General features: G+C 36.2%; 1 protein-coding gene across 7 annotated transcripts in view; it reads right to left on the minus strand.

The window, feature by feature from the left end:
- MAPKAP1 (mitogen-activated protein kinase associated protein 1) overlaps positions 1 to 26,907 on the minus strand; it is a 115,066-nt gene that overhangs the window by 43,969 nt on the left and 44,190 nt on the right. For 6 of the 7 annotated variants that reach the window (XR_003257641.1, XM_026090592.1, XM_026090582.1 and 3 more), the window contains 3 exons: positions 20,042 to 20,214; positions 14,506 to 14,682; positions 5,497 to 5,606 (listed from right to left, as the gene is read on the minus strand). Coding sequence is in view for 6 of the 7 variants with exons in the window: in XM_026090592.1 (XP_025946377.1) it covers positions 5,497 to 5,606; positions 14,506 to 14,682; positions 20,042 to 20,214 (460 nt within the window). In the remaining variant the exon portion in view is untranslated. Of the gene's footprint in view, positions 1 to 1,824; positions 3,185 to 5,496; positions 5,607 to 14,505; positions 14,683 to 20,041; positions 20,215 to 26,907 lie in introns of those variants that run through there. The other variant, XM_026090615.1, reaches the window with a different exon arrangement.

Genomic DNA, 26,907 nt, shown 5'->3' on the forward strand with positions numbered 1-26,907 from the left:
GATGCTGTCAGACCGCGACTCAGCTGTGCTATGGTATCTGAATACAAGGGTCTCTGCATTTCATCTTGGAACAACTACTCTTTCTTTGGTGAAACAGAGTGCCTTTCTGGAAAGAAGGATTTTAAAATGTATGTCTACCATAACCCAAATTCCTAGGTAAGCCTTACTGGCTAACTGGATGACGTGTAAGTATTGGTAAAAGTGGGACCAGCAGAAATAAACACTAGATTGATCGTCTAGGAAAATGGTTTAGCAGCAGTGTAAATTAACAGATATATTGATAATGGTATTTTACATTTACACAATGCTATCTGTACTTCTTCCAGGACTTGATCTGCAAAACACGAGCCTGGGGTATTGAAAGCATGCCTAAAGTCTACTCCTTCTTGAAATTAATATTAAGACTGTTACTGATTTCTAGGGAGTATAATTATATTGAGTATTAAAACACCCAAATCTCACTTTCCAAAAAGCATTTCAAGACTCCATTGTTGTATCTGTCCAAAATCTACACAGCCCCCACATCTGACATTTTCACTGACAAGTTCAGGAAGAATGAGAAGTTCTTATGCTCATGATTTCAAGTATGTGGTTCCCTTTCAGATCTGCCACATTTTAGACCATCAGCTGCTGGACTGCCCACAGTTTCCAAAATCATTTTTAAAGAACTCTACATACAGCAAGTTTATACATAGCAATCCTGACATTATCTACATATATTAGGGTTCTCTCCACTGCCATTACCATAACATCTAAGCACTGTCCAGGTAAATTTGATATGCATAACAAAGTCCCTACTGAACTTAATGGAGCCTTCGGCTTTTCCCTCTTTACTACTGTGGAATGTCTTGGTTAGGATATGGTCCTATCCTTACTTCTCTTCCTTCACCATCCTGTTATCCTTTTTTTTTTTTTTTTTTTTTTTGAGAAAACTCTCTTATATGAAAGATTTCACTAAGCCCCTGTCAAGGTGGTTCACCTCTGGATTAGACCAGCCTCCTCTGGGAGCTCATTCCTCAACCAAGAGTGTTTTATTTCCAGCTCTCATGTAAAACATGCATTTGCAGTACATGCTTCTGAGCATGCAATAGGTTAAATAAATTGAATATAAAGTATTCTACTTAGTTATTTTTCATTACCATAAGAAAACATCAGTTACATTTTATATTTTATGAGTGTACACACGGAAATCCATTACAATAGGAGAGAGGTTATATGACTGCTTTTGTTGCTTCTTTCCTAAGCTAAAAGGACAGTTAGTTTTAAAGACAATGAAACCAGCTTTGAGAAAAGCAAGGCAAACCAGCATATCTGCATAGACAACTCCTATCCTGATTTATCCAGCCTTACTCTAACTAATTAAACATCTGCCTCAACAATTTCCTCTGCCGATTTATCTTCAGTATGTAGCATTGACTGTTTGTTACAGGCTTTTCCCTAACTTGCCACCATTTGCACACACTTCTTCCAGTTCGTTATTTGGGCATGTGGCAAGAAGTGATACAGTATTCCCATTAACCCCCTACTGCTGTCCAGTGTGGAACTGCTCGTGAGGTTCCCAAAACACTGCTTCAGTACAGCCTTTATGAAATGAATTACGGGGTGTGGTTCTCTCAATTACAACACATACAGATGATTTTACCACTTGCGTTTCCCCTTGATTTACTCAAAGACTATTATTTAAAAATGATCAGTAGCTTTCAATACTAAAAATGTTCATACCTTCAAGGCAAAAGTTGTGTGACACTAAGAAAGGACAACTGCAAAGAATGCAAAGTAACTTGTATAGTTGGCAATAATTTAATCTAACACAATATCTAAGAAGAGCTAAATATAATTAAAATGCTTTTTCCATTTCTTTCATGCTACTTGTTATGAAATAAGGTCATAAACCACTTCTATCACAACCTATTGACCTATATTTTACAAACAAATTATTTTTGACTTGAAGTTAATTTGCAGTCAAAAGCCATACCCAGCTTTAGTCTTTTCAAAAAAGGGATTTTGAAATAAACACATTTGTAATATTTGTATGGAGAAAGTTCACCCAACATATATTTGTACATTAACATCAGTGCATATATTAAAACAGAACTTCTAAAAAACTGAGCTCTGTGCTACCATTTGTCACAACAAACTCTGTCATTACCAGTCTCATGCTTCAGAAGGTAGGTAAAGGTTGGCAGCTACAAGGATGGTAATGGCATTTTTAAACAAAAGTCAAAAACAGAGAAACTCAGAAGGTCATTGATTCACAGAGGTAACCTAGGCATATGGATTTTCAGGAACCTGGGACTCAATAGCTCATTGAAAAACCTACTTGTGAGCTGCAGATTACTAGCTGAATAAAATAACTGGAGAAAACTAGTGTAGTATCTTAGCTCTTGTCATACTGGGATGTCCACTGCCAGACTCTGCAACAGCAATTCTTCAGTTTCTTCCTCACCCAAAACAACCAACCAAGGTTAGCGTTCTCCCATAAACACAGGACCGATTTGAAAAACATCATGGAAGTCAGTAGTGAAAACAGCTCAGAAAGCAATTTCTTACATGAACACTTGAAAATAACATAGACTGTAAACATAATAAATTCATTTGTCCTGTGAAGGATGGTCTGTAGGTACATAGAAAACATACAGAAAAGTTCACAGGCATTCCACTTTTATTAAACTATTACAGATACTTTAAGTAAACATATTAAGTCTATTTTTTTTTTTAAAAGAAATTAGAGCAATTAACTTAAAAGGAAGTGTTGCTGAATGAGAAGAAATGCTTTTCCTAAATTATATCCTCTTTTATTCAGAACTTTGACATCTTAATCCACTGCTTGATAATGACTTAAACTACAAAGGCACAGAACCGTACTGTGTTAATAGTCTGATCTTAAATTCCATTTATCTGAGCATCTCCCAATGAAAGTAAGAGGCATATTCACTCCAAAAATGAAAAATCTGGTGTCAGATGAAGAATGAAGACAAGACCTTTTTCTACTCCATCTCCAGTCAATCCATGCCCAGCGGGTAGCATTCTGAGTTTTAACTGTCCTTTAATCTCAGGCAGCATTTTCATCCCATTCTGCTAACAGCAGTATAGGGGGACTGTAAATGGCTTGTTTCAGATCCAGAGGGCAGTGCAAGCAAGTGGATCCCTCTGTGAAAACAGCTGCACTTTTTGCAATACAGTGCTGTTTTAAAGATGAAAGGCAAGACCGAAAAAAAAAGTCTGCTAACTGATGAGTCACAGTTTTGGATAGGGAAAGCATAATAATAATTGGAATAACAAAGTTAAATTTATGATTTACCATATTAATATATATATACTGAATCTCAGACATCGCTTCACCCATGTGACAGTATTATATGATTTCAATAATGCACTATGAGTGTTCACTGTTTTAAAAATAAAAAATATTTATTTTATGAAATTCAGGAATATGGGGGAAAAAAAGCAAAAAGCTTTCTCTAGAGTGATCACTCTTCCAGCAGTGACTCCCAATTCACGAAACCTACAGCTGCATGTTCTAATTCTGGACCTATCTATACACAAGGTTAAACCGAAATTTGCAAGGAACACTGTTTAATTCTACAAATCTGTTTATATGTTCAAAAATAAATACACATATAAGCAATGAAAAAAACAGATTTTAGTTATGATTTATATCCACAACAAGGATGACGATCATATTTCAAAGAGAGATGTCACATGGATAATTTATGTAAAGTAAATGTAAATGATTTCTTATATAATCTAAAAATTCAGAAAAATACATATATGCTTATATACCTCCGGAAAAACTGCTATTACAGAGATTTCTGAGCAGGAGTGCCAAGGCAGCAGAAATTAATGTATTAGCTGAAGGAATAAGCGACAGTTCCGTTCCTTTTCTAAACCACTGAATAAAAGTAACAAAATTAAAGCAAAAATAAATTTCAAAAGGACAAAGAGTAACATCTGTTACACGAAGGAGGAAAGTAGTTTAAAGATTGAGCTAAGTGAATCCTTTAGCCATCTCCCTTCAGGGAAGAGAAATCTGACCCCAGGAAATAAATAAAAGTCACCCAAAAAGTGAACAAAAGAGGTGTTTGAAAAAAACAGAACACCATTCATCGCAGCTAACGACTTGTTCATTATGAGTGATGATGGATAAAGACTTCTCACGCTGAGATGAAATCAAGATTTATATGCATTGTTTCCTCTCCCAACTTGTGGGAAGATCATCATCATTTAATTCTATCTCTGCGGCCAGTGATGGGCATCCAGAGAGCTGGTTATCAAACGGCGCAGTCAGCTGGCAAAAGCCGCAACGTGCAGTTGGCACATCTGGACCGAGCCGCCACAGCCGAGGGTGAACAATGACTCCTGGCAAGCAGCCAAATTGCTTGCAGGCGCTAGCGGGTCTCATCTACAACCACCCCTACCAGCATCTCCCTCTCTCTCCCTCTTTTTTTTTTCCTCTCTCTCTCTCTCTCTCTTTTTTTTTTTTTTTTTTTTTTTTACGAGAATCAGATTTTCATTGCTTCATTCAATTGCTCTCCTCTGCCATTTTTTACAGCTCTTATCGTTCCCTTGGAATATGGCCTTGAGACAGCTCATCCGTGTCCTTCACTGTGTTATCTCTTCTAACTTTTATTAAAACTTCAGCTTTCATCTGAAGATAGCTAATTAAATCCATGACAGATTATACACTCGTTTAAAAACTGCACTGAACTACTTTTTCTAAACAGAACAGGGTTTATTTTCTTTTCACATAGTTAAAACTAAGGGGATATAAGGAGGTTTCATTCATTTACAAAGACAAGATGCTTATCTTTACCTAGTGTATAGATAGGTTTATATTAAAGTTCTTTTGTTGCCTGACAAGACTCAGTGCAATTTCTCACAATAATTATTTCTTGTTGCTGAAAAGATATCTCAGCCTTGTACTTTTTAAAAAAAATATATAATATGTATGTGAATGTACATTTATAGCCTGGAAAAGCATTGCTCTAATATATAACGGAAGTACTGTACATTTTCTTTTTTTCAAATGTTGTCTTTACTATAATAGTAGTATTTTAACAATAATGCAGGAAGTAAATATTTTTTCTCTACAAGTAAGAACTAATCCTTTAAATTATTTAAAATCATATTAAGCACCATTGCCTTACAAAAATTAAAAGCATAGAAATTGTATCAAAGACTGGTCTTTCTGTGCTTCCACCCTTCATCTCAAACTACCACTAACTGGACTTGGATGTAAATGGCTTTGTCATCATAAATAAATATTTGCAGTAATTAATATATTGCTTCACAGCAAATGTTATGCAGCTCCTTCACTGTCTGCTTTTTGCTAGTATCTAGAATGTAACCTGTGCACAGAACTGCTTCCAAGTGGTGTTGAAAATCACAATACCCACTGAAAAAAAATTGAGCATCCTTCCCAACAGTTAAAAAGAGATGTAAAATATGCTCATGGAAAAACACTCTGTCTTCTACAAAATAAAATAAATAACCCACCTGAGCCTCTTTGTGATCCTTTCCTTCTCTTTAAGGCCTTTTGTAAGATATCCTTCATGGTGACCTTCATACTGTCCACCTGAATAAGTGAGAATCCATGAGCAGCATTTCTGCAAGACAGATGCACATGCATGTTTTGAAACAGTCATCATCAGGCAGCTTACTACTATCCTCATTAGAGTTACAAGCAAAGTACTTTTAAGACATAGTAATGAACAAAGTTGTGTTGTAAATTAAGTTAGGAAGAGAAACTGAAAAAACTCCCTTGAAAAGGCAGAAACAAAAAGCAAAAAGAAGAAAATGGATTGAGATTCAAGGTGTGAAAGAATTTTCCTAACTCATCTTAATTTTTGACCAGTTTGTGTTTGTCATTAAAAAAGAAAAATGAGCAAATGTACACACAGAACTCCTCAAATACTCCTTATTAAATATCGCTAAGTGTTTCAGAGCACATACAAAAAGAAACAGTTTGCAATGTCCTTTTCATACACGTCCCAATGACGCATCTAACAAATCATTAAGGAGAAATGGAAGAACAAAAGCCAGAGCAACAACAGCTTTTCAGCAACATTAATGTACAGCATTATTTTAAATATAAATACCATGCTTTTTTGGACATATTTTTGTGAACATCATAGCATAGGACCTTACAGGAATTGTTATGAAAGTTGTCCTGGCTGCTGCCTATGGAAGAATTCCGTGCTTGGAGCAAGCACTGAAAACAGCAGGAGATAGTTATGGAAGATACGGACAGCCAGATATTGGAAGTGGCATCACTGGGAAAGCAGAGAAGGTGACAATATAATAAAAGAGATACTGAATTAATATATCGGTAAATTTTGCCCCTTAGACCTTGCAGTCAATCTCTGCTCATGTCAGTAGATGTCACTGCAGACAGTTCCCACGGAAATTTTAGAGCTGCTAGGCACCCACGGGGAAGGCTTTGCACTGCACCGAACAAACTATTGCACAAAGCTATTTAGACAGGAGGAGGAGCTTTTATCTGGCAATTGAGAATTTTAATCAGGGAGTACAGTTCTATATGAATATCACAGCTGGAATATTTTAAAAGCAACTGGCACTCAAAAGCAATCCAAGCAACACAATTACATCATTAAAAACAGAACCACATTAAATGTCACTGTCAGACACAAACTCTGGGAAGAGTATGAGTTCGGATCAGTTCAGATGTGGCATCCCTCGCCCATGTTGTGAAACAGCCTAGAAGAATAAATGACACCTTAAGCCCTCACACACATTAATACCTAATCCTGGCCATGAGCCGCATCGCGGGCAGCGCACAGGTAACTGCATGCCTGCGTGCACGCCGGCCGTCGGACGGGTACGGCGCTTCTGGAGGTCACACACGCTCTTCCTACAGACATCCGGACGGCAAGCACATGTTGTCCCCTTCTACCTAACCGTGAAAGCACAGAACTACCTTCCTTACCCCAAGTTATTCAGCGCAACATCATACCACCCACAGCGGGTAAAACAGTCTGAAGAGAAAGGGTCAAGAAATGGGCAGTGGGTAATCATGGAATAACCTAAGCAAGGGGAGGCTTCTTCCCCCATCAAAGCTTGTTCCCTTGGCATGTGGTTGTATCGTTTGTGCATCACATAAAACTAGAAATAGCTGCCGTAACAGCACTACAAGTAACAAAGATTTGTTTCCAGAATGTCCCCTGGCTCCCCACGGGGGCTCTGCACCCCCGAGAGAGCGTTCCACAAGCTGCATGGTATAAAACCACATTGCCTTCTCCTGAATTGCGGGTTAGTCGCACTGGATTTCTTTCTCACTTCCCTTTGTTCCTGGCAAAATGAAGCTACCTAAAAGCCCCAAATTTATGTCCTCTAGACCATTTATTAAATCTGCCTTACTCATCTCCAAACCAAATATTCCCAAACTTTTCATGCATCTACTTCCCCACCCTCTATTTTTGCCATATGTTTTTTAATAGGGAATGATCAGAACCGAGTACACTGTTCCACAGGAGGGAGTATCAATTTCTATAACTGTAAGATTTCTACCCTTAGAACCGCCTCAAGATTTGGGGGCTTTGACCAATGTCATACAATAAGCAGAGACTTTCCTCGAGTCCCTTTACCGGTGAGCAAGTCTCTTCCTTAACCTGCTACAGAACCCTGCAATGCGCTAAGTAATGTGGAGCATTTCATTCTCTCTGATTCACCTCGCTTTGTGTCATTTAGGTAGCCTCCCAAATTCATTATAGTTCTTGTCTTGACTGACCGGCTGAGATAAATTTTGGGGATTTTTTTTTTTTTTTTAAGAAAACATTACATTATACTATAATTATAAAAAGGAAACTACTTTTTCCCCTTTTAGTTATTTATGATGTTTGTCAATGAATCACTACAGAAAAAAGCAATGCTTTCAAAGCACTGAAACAACACAGAACAGAGATAAGTGAAAACTTTACTTTTCAAAAGGCATCCAGTGTCTTCAAGTAATTCATAAAATATTCTGCAATACAGAAGGATATTTTAAAGAGAACTGCAACCAAAATATATGAAAATAGTTTAAAATACTGAAGGAAAACCAAGAAAGGAGATAAAGCCTTCAAAAAAAAAAAATCTATGTCCAAATAGACTAGAGCCACCATTTTTCTTTTTTTCCCCCTCAAACGTAAGATTTCTTCCAAGTGGGTTTTCTCACAAAGCAGGGCCTGCAACCTCTGCTATGGGGAGCCACGCTTCCTGCCGAGGGCGAAACAACCGACGGCAACTCAACGCCGATGCCCTAATTTGGGTTTGCTAATACTGAGACATCTCTGTAACCTCCCAAAAATGGAAAACTGCCTTTCAATTCTTGACACTTCAGCTGTTAAAAAGCACATGCTGTTGTTGATCCTACTAGTGTTTCAGTCCACTCTAACTTGGTCAATTCTGTCTATTGAGCAGCTGGCCTGAGAACTGTCAAACTAATTTTACTGACACTCTGTTACTAAATCATGGCTGAACCACAGCCATTCTTTGCCTCAGAAGCTGGATCTCATCCCAGAACAATCTCTGAAAGTTTATTTTACTGATCAAAGCAAAATAAGAAAAACCTCTGTGTTTTACTATATTTAGTGTGCTCTCCAGTAAGTGAGACTTTGGCAAGAGCAATGAAATGTAAAGCGCACCCCACATTTGTAAACTTTGGGATATTTGCTCTGGAACAAAGCCAAAAGCGTTTGAAATGCCAATCAGAGTTCACATGCACTATTCTTCCCTTGCTCTGCTCCAGCTTAACAAGCACGCAGCATTGTTTTCCTCCAACAATGCACCACTGAACCTCAGGAACGACATTTTAGCACTCAGCAAACCCACAAATCTGAGCTGAAAGTGGACCGAAGCCCAGACCAAAAAGATTCTTCCGTCATCTTGGGATGGGGCCAGTGTGTCAGGCCACATTTCCTGCGCCGCAGAGAAAGGGAGAAGTAGAGCACTATCCCTGGCACGCCGGAGCACCAGTCAACAGCGAAAGCATCTTGGAGCTCCCCTTCAGCACAGGCTCATCTGAAATGCCATCAATCCACAGCTATCCTCCTTTATAGGCAAACAGCACAGTGAGGCTCTTCTGGAAGAAACACACGTCCCAGCTTACCTTGCCAGCTTCTCAGCTACGCTCTGTATGGATAGGGTGCATGAACTTCCCTTGCTCAACCTTATTCCAGCATACCCTTAATTACGATTATAAATTACGTATGGTTTAGCATACTCTGCTAATACGTGATACTTTTATTTTAAGTCAGCACACTAGAAAGTGGGACAAACACATGCTATTTTATCAATTAGAACTGCTGCTTACAAATTGGAAGCCAAAGAAATTCCTTAGCTTGTATTTTCTGTCATTTTACAAAAACATACCTGGGTGACAAGGTTAAATCAAGCAAAGGAAATCCCTGGCACTTATCATCCACAGGCATTACTGATAAATTGTGCAGCGGAGGAATAAAGGATTACCTTCTGTATTTTTTCATTACACTTTTCTTTTGTTACAGAATACATAAATCCATTGTGGCACAATGTAATATGTATCATCGTGCTACACCTGTGGACGTTTCATAACGGCTGCCATGTCTGTGCAGTCAGGAATGATAAGTGAACCACCCGTGAATGTTAATGATAGTGATCATTCTGAGGTAACTTGGCTTTCCATCTTCTTTTACAGCCTTAGTGCTGGAGCCAGGGTGGCAAGGTTCAGAGGAGGAAAAAGAAAACAACCAGCAAAGGCAAGAGCCGCAGAGCTCCGCAGCCGCGGACGCGGTTCTGGGGGGAGAGGGGGTCAGAGGTGGCCGGGAATTTCTGCAGCATCTTCTCCATGGGCTCAGTTTACGTAAAAAAATGACACTTAGAAGACGAAAGGCTTCTGTTCTGAATGAGAAATAAACTTTTCCAAAAGCTGTCTTTCCAACCTGGAACAACTTTTTTTTTTTTTTTTTTTTTTTAAATGAAGTGGAATTTATAGCACTTAAAGCTCTCTGCAGAAAATGGCTGGCATGGTTGAAAGTGCCTGGGAGTGACTAATAATGATTTCCACTTGATCAGCACAGAGTCAGAGTTAAGACTAAAAATCCCAGTTTGCACAATGTATTTAACTTCAGACGGGTAATTTTTTTTTTTTTTTTTTTTTTTTAGATAAAATGCGTAATGCTATGAATCAGAATGACTATGCCAGCCACATTTTTAATTATGAGTCTAAATAAAATTGCTTTTTTGTATCTAAAGTTAGCCTTAGATAACTTCTTGTGCTCTTTGGCTTAGTTGTCTATATTTTGACACTACCATAATCTAACATTAGAAATCTAACAAGTTACCTTTCTGCTCCGACTCACTTCCTGGAATCCTACCTTTCCCTGCTTCCCAGGAGCCTACCTTCTCAATTTAGGCACCTATGTTAATTTTCTTAAATTTGCATTTTATGAATATTCTAAAATATATTTTATAGATTACCTACACCTATCTAAAAACTGGTAACAGGCCTATCGGGGAGCACTTCTTTAGCCTGAATAAATACACATTTCAAAGCTTTGAATTTGTAAATGTACTATGAAAGCTTGATATTTTAAAAATGTTTCAAACCTTAATCTACCAGGTATAATAGTGGTGCTACTTTGAAAAAAACATACATAATAGTCAAAGCAATTTAAACATAATATCAAAACAGGAAAAGGTGCTACTGAGCAGAGGAACTGCACTGCCAAACTTCATCTATATGCCAACTGGCAGCTGAGTTACAACTCCTAGAAACACCATTTGATACAGCATGTCAAGTTGTGATAAAATTTCCAAGAAAAAAAAATCCTAAATGATAGTACAGATTTATTTTAAGCAACTTTCGTTCAAGTCTTCCAGGTATTACTTCACCATCTCACAAAGTCTGCATTTACATGAATGCAGTGCTTTGTTTGACTCCTTCTGACAAATCATATTCGACATCAAAGAGGATTGTTTGAGAATGCAGCGTTTGACATTGGACAAAGTACTCCTTTCCACAACAGACATTTTCCAAAAACATAACTCGCTAGACTAATGGGCAGTTAGAAGCCAGAATGACTGCCCTCCGTCTTCTCCTTGTGTAACTTTGCCAGAGTCCTTGGAACTTGCCAAATTCGGTCATGCCTGCTTAGCTTGCTCGACTGATTGTGCCAGAAAAGAAAATAAGACACAGATGTATTTGAGCTCTTTGAGATGCCAGTAAGAGAGACAGCTAATGGCTTCATTTCGACCCTCCCCTACCAGCTGGGCACAGGTGGGGGGATAATGAGGTCCCTCTCCCTAATCAAACTCAATTATTTACTACTCTGTATAACCACAAAGACACTTACATTCAGCTCAGAATATAAAATGCACTGTAGGCTACTTCCAACCACTACCACTGGGTATTTATAACTAACTCAAGTGGGTAAGAGTTTGCCTTGGCAGGAGTTTAAGCGTATAAAGTTCTGCAAACTGTTTTTGCTCAAATATGTCCTGCTGAAATAGGGTCCCCGGCGAGGTTCCATAACTGTCAGCTCAGCGAACTGCACAACATCTGAGAATATATCCAAAATACAGGACGGGTGAGATCTGAAATAAAACATCATGCTTCATCATGAAGCTTCTCAGAAGCATCAACTTCTTTCAACAGTGATACAATATTAATAAACACTACAAGTCACAAGCCTGACAAAGCAGCAGCTGAAATACTTTAGCATGAGGAGAAAAAAAAAGAGATGCAAGACATAAAAACACAATTACATGCACTAGTAGGATGACAGAAAAGGAAGATGTAGAATTTAAAACAAATTCCTATAAAAATGAGACCGCATATACATTTAAACTCACAGTAGTAACCATCTTTTGATCGAGTGATGACCAAACAATTTTCTATTCTAGGAACCACATTAAAAATCCAATTTAAATGTAAATATTTATTAATAACCATTTACATAGGAAGTAAAAACAATTTCATACTAACATGTGGATACAAAGAACAAACTCTCTCAGAAAAGCACTACTTAGGATGCGGTTGTCCTATTTCTAATCGGCAGGGCCTGCCCGGTTAGGATACAAAACACTGAACTCACATGACCACAAATTATTTTAAAGCAAAAGATAATCTGCCTTCACCTACTAATAAGGAATATGTGATCATATTTGTATTAAAAGAAACCTGTCAAATTTAATTCCTTTGCTCCCTCTTTTTCAATGGATGAACACAGTGAAAGCCTGAAAAATGTGACTCAAAATTTGTCTTTCACCTCTCCTGAGATATTTTAAAAGGCCATGAAAGAGTTACTTTTTCTAAGAGGATATCACCAACTCCTAGAGTTGCATCTTACTGACATGCTTCAGTCTACTATTGTTAAAAAAAAAGCTATCCTCACATTACAGAAAAATTGTTCTCCCTCTCCTGATAAGCTCTGGCTTTTCGAATCTTTGTGAATTCTGCACCACTTTGCCAACACTATTCTTATTTTGTATATGGCTAGCTACTCCTCTTGTAACTGCTGACAACCCCTCCTATACACTTCTCTGGAACTGCCTAATAAGCATCTAATAATTTGTCACGGTATTTTTTGTAACAGCAGCATCAGGGCTGAAAGTGGAAAGGTAGCTGATATATCTGTGCACAAAAGAGAAGACATTGTGAGCACATTTTGTGCAGTCACCCTTAGGCCTGCTAAAAAAACATTCGTAAATATTAAGAAGGGAGCTGAAAAAAGACTTGTTAAAATATACAAGCAACTGTTCACATTTTGTTACAGTACTTTACAAAAAAAAAGAAAAATCAAGATATTATTTAAAGGATTTAAAGGATATTTTTGTCTGAAAAATCAATTACAAATCAAATTCATGGGAAGAGCATTGACTCTAGAGAATGCATGCAGGTGAGAGAGAGATTCCATCTTTCAGATAAAACATGCAGCATTCCTCAGTCAGATAGTCGAAACTAAATACTCTGCAATCCCATAGGAAGAAAAGCAGTCAGCTGCCTGGCCCAACTGTGGGATTGCAACCTGCACAACACAAAAAAGGACCTTGTAACACGACTTGAAAGACGGCTTCATTCCCTCTTTGTATAAGCAAGCTGCCACATGACAGCATCCAGTTCAGCAAAGCTGAATATGGTTACCTTAAATAACTTATTTTTAAATATTGTTGAGAGAATACTTTATTTTCCAATGAGCTAATGCAATGGAAAGGAATGAATGAGCCTTTGGGAAATACATGTGGGATTTCCAATAATCTCTTTCAGTACGACACTTTAGACCCGTTTCTAAGATACAAAGTCCACAATAATGAATATAAAAATGAATTAAATAGGTCAGGAACCATTTTTTATGTCTGATTATTCAGAACTGGAAGCAGCTGTATGATTCTGAAATGTAAATAATCCTTTATGTTCTAAAATACTCTATTAAAATTGCAAAAACAATCAGGAAAGCTAAATTAGCATTTTCATTTTGAAGAAATTCAAACATTAAATATTTTTCCCAAGTAAGAAGTGACTTATGTTACTAATACGGTGTATTAGTAATTAAGGCTTTTTGTGGTTTAAAAGACACTTCTCTCACAAGTAAGGAAAAATAATGGCGGTCAAGCACAGTATATATCTACCGATACTAATTTATTAAGAACTACATATCAAATTCCTCTTGAACTACAAACAGGACAGTTTCAAGATTAAGTACTGGGTGGGAGGCTCCCTCTTTGATTCTTTCTGGACTGTACAGTGGCCTCTCTAGTCATATTCTAACTATTACCTTTATTTACTCATCACTTCCCTCCTCAGTCAGAGCAGTATTATTAAAAAACTCTATAACTATTGCATTTAAAATTATTTGTTATTTAGCCTACCAATTAGAAATGTTTTCAGTTGGTCTTTAAATATAAATTCACTACTTTGCCTATCAAGCTTAAAAAGAAGATTCATGTGTCTCATCTCTTGGATGCCCAAACACCATATATGTATATTTCTTCTGCTAAAATTTAACACATTTTCCCAAAAAAGTCAAAAAATGACTAGCAGTATCAGTTCTTGGTATGTACTGCAAAGGTCTCTGGGTAAACTATCTTCATCCAGCATCAATGTTTTGGAAACTTTAACTCTCTCACACCTATTACATATGTTATTTCATTTGTTATTCAAAATATTTTTCATAAATAAGCATCGTGTTTGGATCAAAATGAAGATTATGAGCTCAAATACTTATTAGCAGGAGTGCGATAATTTATTTTTTTCCAAATTAATCAACAACTTTTTTTTTCCTCCCTCTGTAGTTTTAGATTCAGAGTCTCTCATCTGAGGTACTTTCAGCAGCATTTATTTTCTTACCTGCCTCATGAAAGACTCTATACTGCAGGATCATCTGCAAAGAATCATAAATACACGTGCCCCCTGAATTTTATGAAATTCAAATGAAGAAAAGTAGAGGGGGGAAAAAAAAAAAAAAGATGTGGAGGTGGCACGGACGCCCAGATGTTAAGATAATTTGCAAAGTTCGCATCCATACTCACATTCGAACAAAGAGCGACTGTTTTGCTGCCAGGCCGGGAGACGAGTACTTTTCAACCAAGGCCAGAGTGCTGAAGCCAAACTTGTGAATGGGCTCATTGGAATCCAAGGGTGGAAAATCTGTGTCAACCTCACCATCATCCTCAGCAATATGGAGACAGTAGGCATTGACGTTGTCACTGCAACAGACAAAAAGCAAATTTATTCAGGAGGGAAACTAGACAACAAACGCTGTTCTGCAGATCAATGTCAACTGCTAAATGTTACAGAAAATAAGCAAGCAGACACACTTGTTACAGAAATAATACACTTAAAAGCCACTGATGACACATTTATATAAAGATTCAAGTCTTACTTCAGCATTAACTGAACTGTAAGCAAAATAATGACAGATCAGTGATTAAAATACATCAAAGTCTACAAAAGTTTCATGACTTCATAAAGCAGGTGATACTATTTCCCCATTTGTGGAAATGTATTTATATGACCATTAAATTTTAGAATTAAGGACAAACAGTGTCTATATATTCCTCTTATACATCAAGCAACAGTGAAAAAGTTTACTGAATGTATACTTGCAAAGTAGAGAACTATCTCAGATATCTAAACAGTGTAATAAACAAAAACTAAGGGAGAAGCTACAAGGAAAGTAAAAAAAAACAGTGTTCAGTACAGTACCAATTGTTAAAAATTAGCATATACTAACAAGCAGAACTAAATAACACAGGAGGTTTTAAACAGATGCTGCATGGAGAAGATGCAAAACAAAATCTAAGCCTCTTTCCACATACTAAGACCTATAGGGAAATAACTCTATCCATCCATACAAAACATAATATTAATCATACTTTCCTAATATTAAAATCTATTTCAAATGTTAATATTTAAATTATTCAGTTGCAAATAAGTATCCTTTGTTATTGTAAATCTGCCATCATTCAGACATTTTCCAGAGCCATGAAGTATAGCCTGAATGTTCACATGGCAGTATGTTTCTAAACTCTGCAGTTTAAATTTGGAGTTTTAATTGCATGATTGATGCTTAAATTAATTAATTGCAAAGTGTATGCTAATTGTTTAATTGGTCGCTTGATCTATATAGATCATTTTTTGAATTAAATGAGTTGATTTACAAAGTTTATTGATTGGATGTGACAATGAATTATTTCACTGACTACCTGATTTGCAATTTTCTCAATTAATTCACAAACCTTTGGTTGCAACTGTGCTTTATTGAGAGTGCTAGTCCAGGTGATCTATATGCACACTGTCACGACTTAAGATATTTATTATATAAAACAGGTAATAATGATGCATTAATATTAATGTAAACTGTAAATTTGCTAAATGGATGGCTAACAAAAAGGTAATCCAGCAATGCTTGTCGCTATAAATTTTTGAAATTCTGCAATACTATTAAAGAAACTTTTATGAGTCTCCGGATTGTTGTGAAGAACTGGAACATCACTGTAGAACTAGTTTTTAACTTCAAGAGCATTTAAGTAACCTTTAGGAAAGCTGGTCAAAGGTAGCACTGGCAACAGAGTTTACACACTGCAAGGGCTTCGACCCAAACAAAGAAAGTGCTCAGGGAGGTTTTGCGGCTTTCATTGTTGCAAGTCTTTTTAGGAATCAGCTAGACAAACAGGTTGTGAATGTACAGATACAGCTGATCCTGCTCAGATTACAGAAATGCCCGGCATGATTTTTAGGTCCTTCGCAAGTGTATTCTTCTTTGATTCTATTTGGATTTCCACCAACAGACAGTAAGAAAGCTTTGCATCCTCATTACGTCCATTCCAAAATAACTTAAAAATCACCCTGTGTTATGAGACATTCTAGTCTGAATATTCACCCAAAGCCTGTCTTTACAGAGCCATGTTCTGTGTCTCCTGCTAATTTTCTAATACAGGGCCCTACGTGTTTGACAGAATTTTTCGATGTGCAGCCTGATGTGTGCTTAAAGTTCTAGGTAAATAAAGTTACCATTTTCAGTTGGTACTTGATGCACTTGCATCATACTCATTAAAGCTAAGGGAACATATAGACATGCAGGCAACAGAACGCATTCAGTATGGTCTCAAAGCAATTCAAATGCCAAACATGGCAGTGGTGATACCATTTTATATTACACCAGTTATACTGCAAAGACACAAGGTCTGTTACATCTCATAAATTAAAGGGGTTGCAAATGTCTTCAGACATGGAGTAGGTTCCTGAACGTTAACAAAGCTAAGTCACAGCCTTGAAGATCTGCTTATTTTGATGAGCTAAATCAGAATTTCATCAAAACACACATTTGTGTTAAAAAAGAGACTGTTTCACGTTACCCGTGGCAAAAAAGAATCGAAATATAAATGACCTAATACAGACATTGATGTTCTGTCAAAGCAAATGCTGCATTAACATACACTTTAAGGTGTTGACGTAAGAACTGCCTACTGAAATCGTACCTATTTTCACACACGCTTGCTTCAGAGCTATTACAAGCATTTATTATAATCTGGAATGAGATCAAAATAGCAACATAAAATAGATGAGGTCCCAATAATTAGTGAAGATAACACCAAGTACTTTCTTAATACCTATTACAGGTAATCTATTGAAAAAACAAGTCCAGTGGGTAAACGTGTTTTGCATTTTGAACCTCCACCAGCATAAGATCAAAGTCATGAATTTTGCATTCAAATTACAAGGTTCAAAATCTTGAGAATCTGCATTTGCTATGGACAGAATTCAAAACTTAACTACAGTGAGGAACGGACGTAAGTCTTCTTAAATTCTAAAATAAGGAAGTTTATTTGAATGTTGTGTATCACTAGAATTTATACTTATAGTATATATGGGTTGTTTGTTTGTTTTTTGTAGACAGAACCATTAGAGCACATCCATCAGGGGTTGGCACCAGAATGGTCCAATGGGTTATGACTCAAGTTCATATGTAACAGGCCAGGAACAGAGTTGCCAGCACTGTCAGTGATTCCTCATATCAAAAGACAGCGAACAGAGACAAAAAATAATAATAATAAAAAAACCCACTAGGCTAAATGTATATAAAACATCCTCAAAGCTGTCATCCAGTACTCACTCACTGTAGGCTCTTATATCTACTTTTTAGGAAAAAGAATCTTACCACAAGACATCTTTTCCTAAAGGCAGAGGAGCTGTTTCTCACAGTTAAGTCTATAACCTTGTCACTATTCTCCAACAGTATTTATAGTAAGTATATTTGCCATTTTCCATGCAGTGTATGTAAAATTTGAAACATTATCTATATGTATTTTAATGCAACTTCACAACTATACTTTTTTTTTTTTTTAAATACTGACTAAACTGACTCAATCAGGGCCAAAACCAAAATGTAGAATGTGTAACCTACAAAAAGCTATTTTTCCTCAGCCTCCATTATTTATTATTTCTGTCCTGAGATTTGAGTACATTGGACAGCCTCCTTGGTCATGATCACTCTTTGACACCTCATAATATCTTATCCTTCAAGGCAGACAGTGAAATTCATTTCCTCCCACTGCTGACTTTTGCTGTGGGCAATGATGTTTCACGGACTACTTCTACCCACTGGCATTGTTCCATTTGAGGTGTGCTGTGTTCCTGAAATATATTCATGTGTCCAAATATTGACATTAGTGGTGTCTTACTTGTTAAAAAATAAGCTAATAATACACAAAGGATACTTTTTTGAATGCATGATTTATAGAACAGAAATTAACAACAGCAAATGAAATGGCATTGTCTGCAAATAATTCTACATTCCTTCTCCCGTATAAAAGGCGTTAAATAAATGTTCTCCTTCAGAAGATCTAAGGGAAATCCTAGACCCAATGCACCAACATCCCTGAAGCTCTGTCTTCAAGAGGGGCTGCTTTTCTGTGCTGCCCTTCACCTACTAAACAGAAATCAGCCAACCTGCAGGATCCTAAGGAAAGGGAGTTGAAGTTAACTCTCAGCACCTTCCCTTTCCCCTTCAGAGATGTCTTCCCCTTACAACTGTGCTATAGCAGCAGAGAAGATTATAGAGCTCTCAAACATTTTTGAAAAATGCTGGAAGAGCAACAACTATAAAATACAGTACCAAAGAAAAAAACATTCAACAAATATTCCAGGAACAAAGGAAATCTGAAACATGAAAAATTGACTGGCTCATATAAAAACATCAACCAGAACTGTTAACCTTTCTTTGCACCAGAAAAGTCATCAGCTAATAACCGTTATTAATGCCTCTGTAATAAACTATATTAATGTCTTATTTCATGTTCTATGACCCAGCAAAAAAATGGAAGTATTTCTTTGGATTTTATATAACTCTTTTAAAAGCAAAGTTATTTAGATGAGTGGGTCTGAAGTACCTTTTTTATATAACTTCTGTGACCTATCAAGATAAAGTAATGGCTTTTACTAAACAATGCTAGATCACCAGCATGGCAAGACTCAATCCATTATTTAGTCACACAAATTTAAGGGCAAATTTTTTTCACAATGAAGAGGTAAGCAATGGTTACCAAAGATGCCGAAAAATCCATCGATTTACTGAAACCAAGAATTTCTAAAGGACAACACAGATTTTGATCTTTTTTTTTTTTGCAAAAAGCCAAGGTGATTGAGGTCAAAGTCTTATAGCAATTATAAAATAGTGCATAACTAATAATTTTTTGTTATAAAGAATACAACTTTTTCATACTTTCAAACAAAACTAGTATTTATTTTGTTTGCAAGATCCTTATTTGAATATTTTTATTTTTATTTTATTTTTATTTTTCCAGGATGATTACCTGGAAAGAAAAGCACAATACACCTTTAGCCCCTAAACCTGTCAATTCTTAGAAAAACAGAAATATTTTAATGTGTGTATATTAATCAAGGTCACTATGTCAGCAAAATGACAACTGAAAGCAAGTAAATAATAATGCTAGTATTCTATGATAGAATTCTGACTGACTTATTTTAAGCATTATAGTTAAAATGTAATATATGGTTTCATCAGAACACTAATAATGCTTCCAAGACACTCTGTCACCCAGTACAGTGATTCCTCTTTTTGTGAATCTGTAGGAGGAACCTGGTATGGTGCAGACAAAAGACAGTCAGAATCTTGGTACCTTTTCCCAAAACAAACAAAAGAAGGGAATTACAGATGAATTCTAAATTCTATTTGACATACTTGTGATCTTAGTCATTAGGGACACTATAAAAAAAAATAGATGGGACATAAAATAAAAGACGTCTCCATGACACTAGAAGAGATAAGATTTATATTATTTTTAACACAGTGTTTTGAAATTAGGGTTCATTTACAGATCCATGGTTTCACATGCTTATCATTACACAGTACTCGGTAGCTGAACTGAAACAGAAATGGATATGCATGCATTTGTATTGCTCAGAAGGAAATACTGATAAATGTGCAGGCGGTTTCTGTAAGATTTAGCTATAAAAATATTGGTATGGAAATCCATTTCATTATGCAAAAGGGCCGTAGAAGAGAAAATTAGAGATCAAGAGGTAGTAAAGAAAGCACATTACTTTAGCTTTGGTTCCCGGCCCTCACTTGTATATTGCCAGCATATTAGTCCAATCAGGTCGTGCACCTTGGCATTTGCTATCGTCACGACTGTCATAGGCTGCAGTTTGTCTTGGCTTGTGTGCAGTGGGAGGTAGACATCAATTTTTTTGGTTGCAGTTGTACCAACATGACCCTGTTGAGAAAAACATGTTTTATTAGAATGCATAGAAGACAAAGTATGACAGAGGTAATACAAAATCTGTTATAGACCGAGTTCCTTTCAGTAATAAGATTAAAATACACTACTATGACTTTTAAAACTGAAATAAGTTTGAATGTTTAAATTCCAATTCTTTTAATGCTGTTTACTGTATCGTTAAAAATTATATGAAAGATTTCACAATGATTTCACAGATTTCCATAAAAAGTGTGAACTTCACTGCAAGATTCCATGTTCGTACAAGATCTAAGAAAAGCAGAACTATTGAGCTTACCTAAAACTTCAAAAAATGCTTTTCTATCAGTCTTTAATGTTAGCATTATTCCTATTTCTACATTTCTGCTTTATTCTGTACTTCTTTCCCACTGCTTGAAAAGCTTACCTCTCTCAACTGCAAAACTGTCAATTCACATTCCCTTGTTACTACAGCTATCACTCTCTCTTTGGTACCTTGGCATCTTCCATCCTAATTCACAAAGCAGTCTGTCTCATCACCATCTTCAGTTTCTCTGGCTAAACTAGTTCTGCAATACATGTCAAAGTTGCCAGTGCTACTGGCTTTTTAATGCTTCTAGTTTCCTTCCAGCTTTACTTTGGGGCTGTTCTCATTCTCTTTCTTTTCTCTTTTCATTCCATCCACCTTCAATTTTACATACCTGCTGATACACAAAAGGAGGCAAAGGATTTCACACCTGGATGCACAATGGGATAAAATGCAGGGAAACTCTCCAGGTACAAAAAGGTAAGGGAGACGGGAGACCGACCAGCACCTCCCAGCAGAAAGGAGGAATGAGAAGAGATTGTCACAGCTGACAGAGGTCTGCACATATAAATTAATGAGACTTAAGGGTCGATCTTCTAGATGCAAACAAATTCAGAAACAGTGACTGCTTCTGTTTGAACCAACGGAACTGTCTGAACTAACAAAGGTTAGTTCACAACCAGCTAACAGACGCCATAAACTGCTCATACAAGGGAAAGCAAAACGGGTAACGGAACCCAGGGATAAAAGTGTGAAAAAAAGGGAATGTCAATCATATGCAGAGGTTAAGATATGGTTATAAACAAATCTTAGGCTTGATCTTTGTTTGCCAAGACAAAGACAAAATCGCAGATACAGCTAAGCCCACATTTAGCTACTTTGAACTATGTGAAGACAACCAAGTATAAACTAATACTGCTTTCTGTTGGAACTTATTGCATTAAAAAAAAAAAAAATCTATTTGGTACTATGGTGATTAAGACCTATATAAAACATAAAATACACAGCAACATAAAGATCTATAAAGTTTGCGTTAAATGCTAAATGCCACGTTCCACAGAATGTGGGACATGCCATAGGCTTATTTGGATAAGCCTTAATGTCCCGCTAGTGCAACTGGCAAGAGATGTTAATGTGCAAGAGAGCGATTAAAGGCATTTTCTTAAATTAATTTTAACTCCAAGTTAAGAAGATCCAGTGAAGGTATTAAAGCACGCATCCAGCTGTAGTGTTTACTTGTTGTGTGCCTTTGATTCTCTAAAATAACAACTATACCCACAACCTTACTTCTCCAATGAAAACATTACCACAAAAGAACTGTAACTGCTACAAAACAGCTTGTTTTCTTTCTTTCTCTCCCTCCATTCCCCTCCTCTTGCTTTCCTGCTTGCAAGGCTTATTTTTAAGGGAAACTAAACTAATATCAGATAATGAATCTCCAGTCTCAAACTCTGTTCCTGTCTTTGTCCAGGTGCAAACAGTGACCAGGAGAATATCTTAACATGCATAAATTTATGAATATTGCTTGCATTATGGTAATGTTTGGACATACCAGTCAGAATGGGAGGCCTGCTGTTTCAACAACATTTACTTTTGAATCAGTAAATAGCACTTATCAAGTAAATTATTGTGAATCCTGGGTGTGTTGAATTAGTTATGTCTTAAACCCAAAGAGGTCAGGATCAAAAATAAAGTTTAGACTTACTAATGAAGATCCAAGAAAAATTGACAATCAGATGTTAGAATTGTTGCTAAGGTTACAACTGATATACATAGCACAAAAGCAGAAAAAGGACTGAAAAGGAAAGAGGCTGAGAACTACAACTAAAAAGCAAAAAGGACAGACGACCCCATTAGCCACTAGTACAAGTGCAGACTGTTTTATAAGCTTCTAATCCAAAAAAATCTGTACTGATAAAATGAATACATCTTATGGACCTGATCTTACAATTATCACAAATAAGGTCCTACACTGTCTTTCAGTGCTTCTCTTCCTTCTTTGCCCTACATTGTGCTACCTTTTTTAATTTATTCTTCCCCATCCCCAAATCTCCACTGCCTCATCCAGTCAGTTTTTACCGTCTTGCCTGTCCAAATCCCTCCACTACCAATATCACTATTCTCTAGCTTACAAACATTCAGCATGAACATGAAGATGACATGTGGCTTAAAACACAGGTACTTCATACATGCATTAGGATACCAGTTACCCTATAAACCAGGGGAACAATACCACTAGTGGCACTGCTGGGAAATGGCTCAAAAGCATTACTATTATACTCAAGATTTTAAAAAAAGTAAATAAAATATTTGTATAAATTACAACTGCTCTAAAACTGACTGCCACAAGATATTACAGAGGCCGAAACCTTAGATTTAGAAGCTGATTAGACATTTCAATTAATAATGAGAACATTCATTGTCACATTAGGCAAGAAAAATTAGCAAGCCCTATAAATACATGGGTCAAGGCTTAGACTGATCAATCACTAAGTCAAAGGGGGTTGGGGAGATCTCCACTATGTTTATTACAAATTGATGACATTTGTTCTGAACCAGCGTTAGAAATCCAAAACATCAGGTACCTGTCTACTGGACTGAATGAATCCATATTCTTAGTCTGAACCTGCAAAATATTAATTGTGCAAGAAGTCCCACAGAGCTCAATTACTTACCTTTTCGAAGCTTATTAGGTAAGGGTTTGTAGGTGGAAGGACTGAATAAAAGGGATCCAATTATGTGTCTTGGTGGCCAAGAGTCAAAGATCTAGCCACACTGGATTTAACTAGTAATAACTTGTGGATTTTATGTGTTGCTTATAGTCACTTCTTTAGGAGGAATCATTCAGAACCAGATTACAGACACTACTGGAAGCATAACTACTTTTTTCCCCAAACTAAAAATTGGATTCTGACTGTAAATGTTGAACATACCCAGAAGATAAAGTACAATTACCCATATTCAAAAAGGCAGCAAACTTTATTAATAGATCCTGTATAAAATTCAATGGAAAATCTATTCAGGGCCAGGGGCCTTACCATTTGGAGTTTCCTTAATAGCCTCCAATAAATCTGGGAGGCATAAAGGGGCTGTTAAATTAACATTTTCCTGATCTGTCACCTGTGGCATAGTTAATTTGTCAAAAAATTCTTTTAGCTTGTCAGTGGACACTGTATATTCTGACAAATGAAGTCTGGAATAAAATTGACAAAATATCTCGTTAATTTTCTAGGAAATCACAAATCTGATTCCATTAAGCTTTTATTGTTAGAAATGTTATATTCTACCAATCCTTTAAGAAAGTGGGAAACTGAATACACACAAAACACATGCAATAGATCAAACAAAATTTTCTTAATATTTTTATTAATAGATTCTCTTAAGGCTACCTAGTGTTTTCATATAGTCTGCTCTTATGAAAATTTCAATTTGCTATTTCTATAATATTTTCATCTCATGCAAAGCAAAAATGACACGTTATCATCAAACATACAGTACTGGGATTCATCAGAGGAGACATGGCCCTGTGCAGCATACACGGGCTTGAGTAGGCAAGCAACAGGGATACTACTTCCCAACTTATTGCTAATAGGTAGTGTGCACACAAAGAAATCACTTAGCTTCTTAATATTTCTGGGTTTTCTACTTAGGAAATAATTCTTAACTACCTTTAGAATTTTCAGTGGTTAGCACATCTTTGTTCTTATATAAGAACTGTATAACTGTAATGCTATATAAGATAACATTACAGTTATTTTTTGTTACTATTTATGAACTGCACAGAATTATGTCTGTTATTTGACACTTGACATTGCTGAAAAGTACAATTTGCTGAATTCACAAATACCTGCTTTCTATTTTTTATAATGAATTAAGCAGTTCAATTTATATTTATGCACTTTTGTAATTAAAAATGAAAGTAACAGCGACCAATAAACAAATTACATCTAAAAGAATAATTTGCTATCTACGACTACTGCTCCTGTGAATCCACATATCCCAAGTTGTCTAAAATAAACACAGACACATGATAGTACACTAATCCTTGGGGATATACAGTAATGGTTTAAAAGTTTTTGGGCTAAGTATAACTATACAAGTAGCACAACAGCATGTATGTATGTTGTTGGAACTTCTAGACATAGGAGCATGAATGAAAGATGTGACTGGTAACTCAAATTATGAATTTTCATAGATTTTGTAGGATTATATTTATGAGCTGAGGTGTTTAATTATATAAATTCTGGTTACTACAGTTGTGACAGGAAAACTGCATATAGAATGATTTTCATTGGCTTCATACAGTTTCAGCATTATCCCGATTTTATTCTATAATAAAGTCAATATGCTTTAAATATAGCATGTTAAATCTAAAAATAAGAAATAGATACTCTTTCAATTCTTTGAATACAAGGAGTCTTTCTAAGATTTAATATCAACTTTCAATCAAAGGCCACTAAAGAATGTATACCTCTCTCCAACACTACATGATGTATTTCTCGAAAAGGTTACAGTGTGGCCATTAGTCTCCTAGATTATATAGGAAACTTGGTACAATTTTGTCTACCCCAAGGACAACTTACTTCTAAATGTAGTTCTAAAGTACCTGGATAACGGGAAGCTAATGAAATAGTCATTGAGAAAACCATGTATGCTGTGTCCTTCTCACATCTGAGTTGTTTTACTGCACACTGCAGTAGAAAATTAAAATAAAGTCCATAAACATTTCCTAGAGAAAAATATGATTAATTTTCAACAATAATAATTTACTGCATCTTCCTGTACAATAGAGTTCTGTGACTAAATGTTATATCACTTTAAGATTAGATGCTCTAATGATATAATGCAAAGATTTTACTGAATCATTATTTAGTGAGAGTCATAAAAACCTCTTAAAATTAATCTTTCATGCACATCCAGCTTATCCAAAGTTAGCATTTAATTAGATGGCCTTGGCACAAATGAGCTTACTACTTTATTTGCTCAATCAGTATACGTCTCTCCAGTAATTATAATTAATTCAAGTCATTGACTCACCTCCCAGCAAACCATGTTAAACATTATACAAAATGGAAACAAATGTTTATCCTTTTCCAAATGCAAAATTTCTTCTCACTTTTAAACTAAGTGAAATGTTTTTGTTTTAGGTGACAGGGTATTTGGTTTTACTATGAGATGCAGCAATCTCGTCCTAAACATAACTCACTCAAAAATGTATTTAAACAATACACAGAAAATACATGAAGGGGAAAAAAAAAATGTAAACACTGAGCTAATAGATTTCAAACACAAACAAAAGTTCTAACAGATTAGAGCAGAAATGTTCATGGCAACAAAGAAAATTTTTCTAAGAAGCTCATGAAAACCACTATTTCTTAAGGTCTGCATTTTTAAAAACAAAGTCGTATTTTAGAGTAATTTTTTCTTCATCCAAAATAATTGGAAATAAAGCAGTCAATGCACCTCTAAATAAAACAGCTTTTGAGGGGATGAGTACAGAAGGCTGTTCTAAAAAATAATGTGATAAAAAAAGTTCAGATGATCGAATATTTTAAAAGCTTTCAATAAGCATGTGGCAGAGACCCTTCCGCTATCGTGCGATATAATGGCACTGGCGGCATCCGGCGCAGAGAGCACCCACGGCTGCCAGGCGGGCGATGAGCACCCTCGGCAGCAACATCCGAGGCCCACGCTACCCGGGGGGAAACACGGAGCTGCGACGAGCAGCTCCTTGTGCCGCGAGTAAATCATCACCTAACATAACATGATGGTTAAGTATTTACTACATAGTCTGTTCATTTTATTTACACAGCCTTAAAACAGATCTGGAGAAAATGCCTGTTCAGTTGCATGTTATATTAATATCCATAGGAATAAAGCTAGGTCCTATTGTTTATACGAAAATACAGGGTAGTTCTACCCCTTTTAGTCCCCAACATGCCGTACTACCCTACAATGGCAAAATAAGAATGATATTTATTTCATCAGGTGGTTAAGCCAGTGTTGATATATTTCATTACTATAAGTCTTATGATCAATTTTATTACTCTTAAGTCACTTATCAAAAATATCAGTAGCCATACCAATGGGACAACACAAAATTGACTGAACAGTTGCAGCAGGTGAGCATACTACTGCCTGCCGATCCCGAGAACAGGTTTTAAAGGAAGCCTCAGAGTCGTTCCTCCAGCAGGAGTGGATTCTCCTTTATATCATCATAGCTTGCGTTGCAGAGTTAGCAGATCACAAAGTAAAATTCCATTAACATTGTTAAATACTTAATTTATCTTATTCATGTTGTCACTGTTCATAAAAATTTAACCCGGTAATTTCCTGTTATACAAAGCATAACAAAGTATGAATATTTAACTGCAAGGTAAATAACACACAATTTTTTTTATTCT

This window comes from Apteryx rowi, unplaced genomic scaffold, assembly GCF_003343035.1.
Source record: "Apteryx rowi isolate R43461 unplaced genomic scaffold, aptRow1 scaffold_120, whole genome shotgun sequence".
Lineage (NCBI taxonomy): Eukaryota > Metazoa > Chordata > Aves > Apterygiformes > Apterygidae > Apteryx > Apteryx rowi.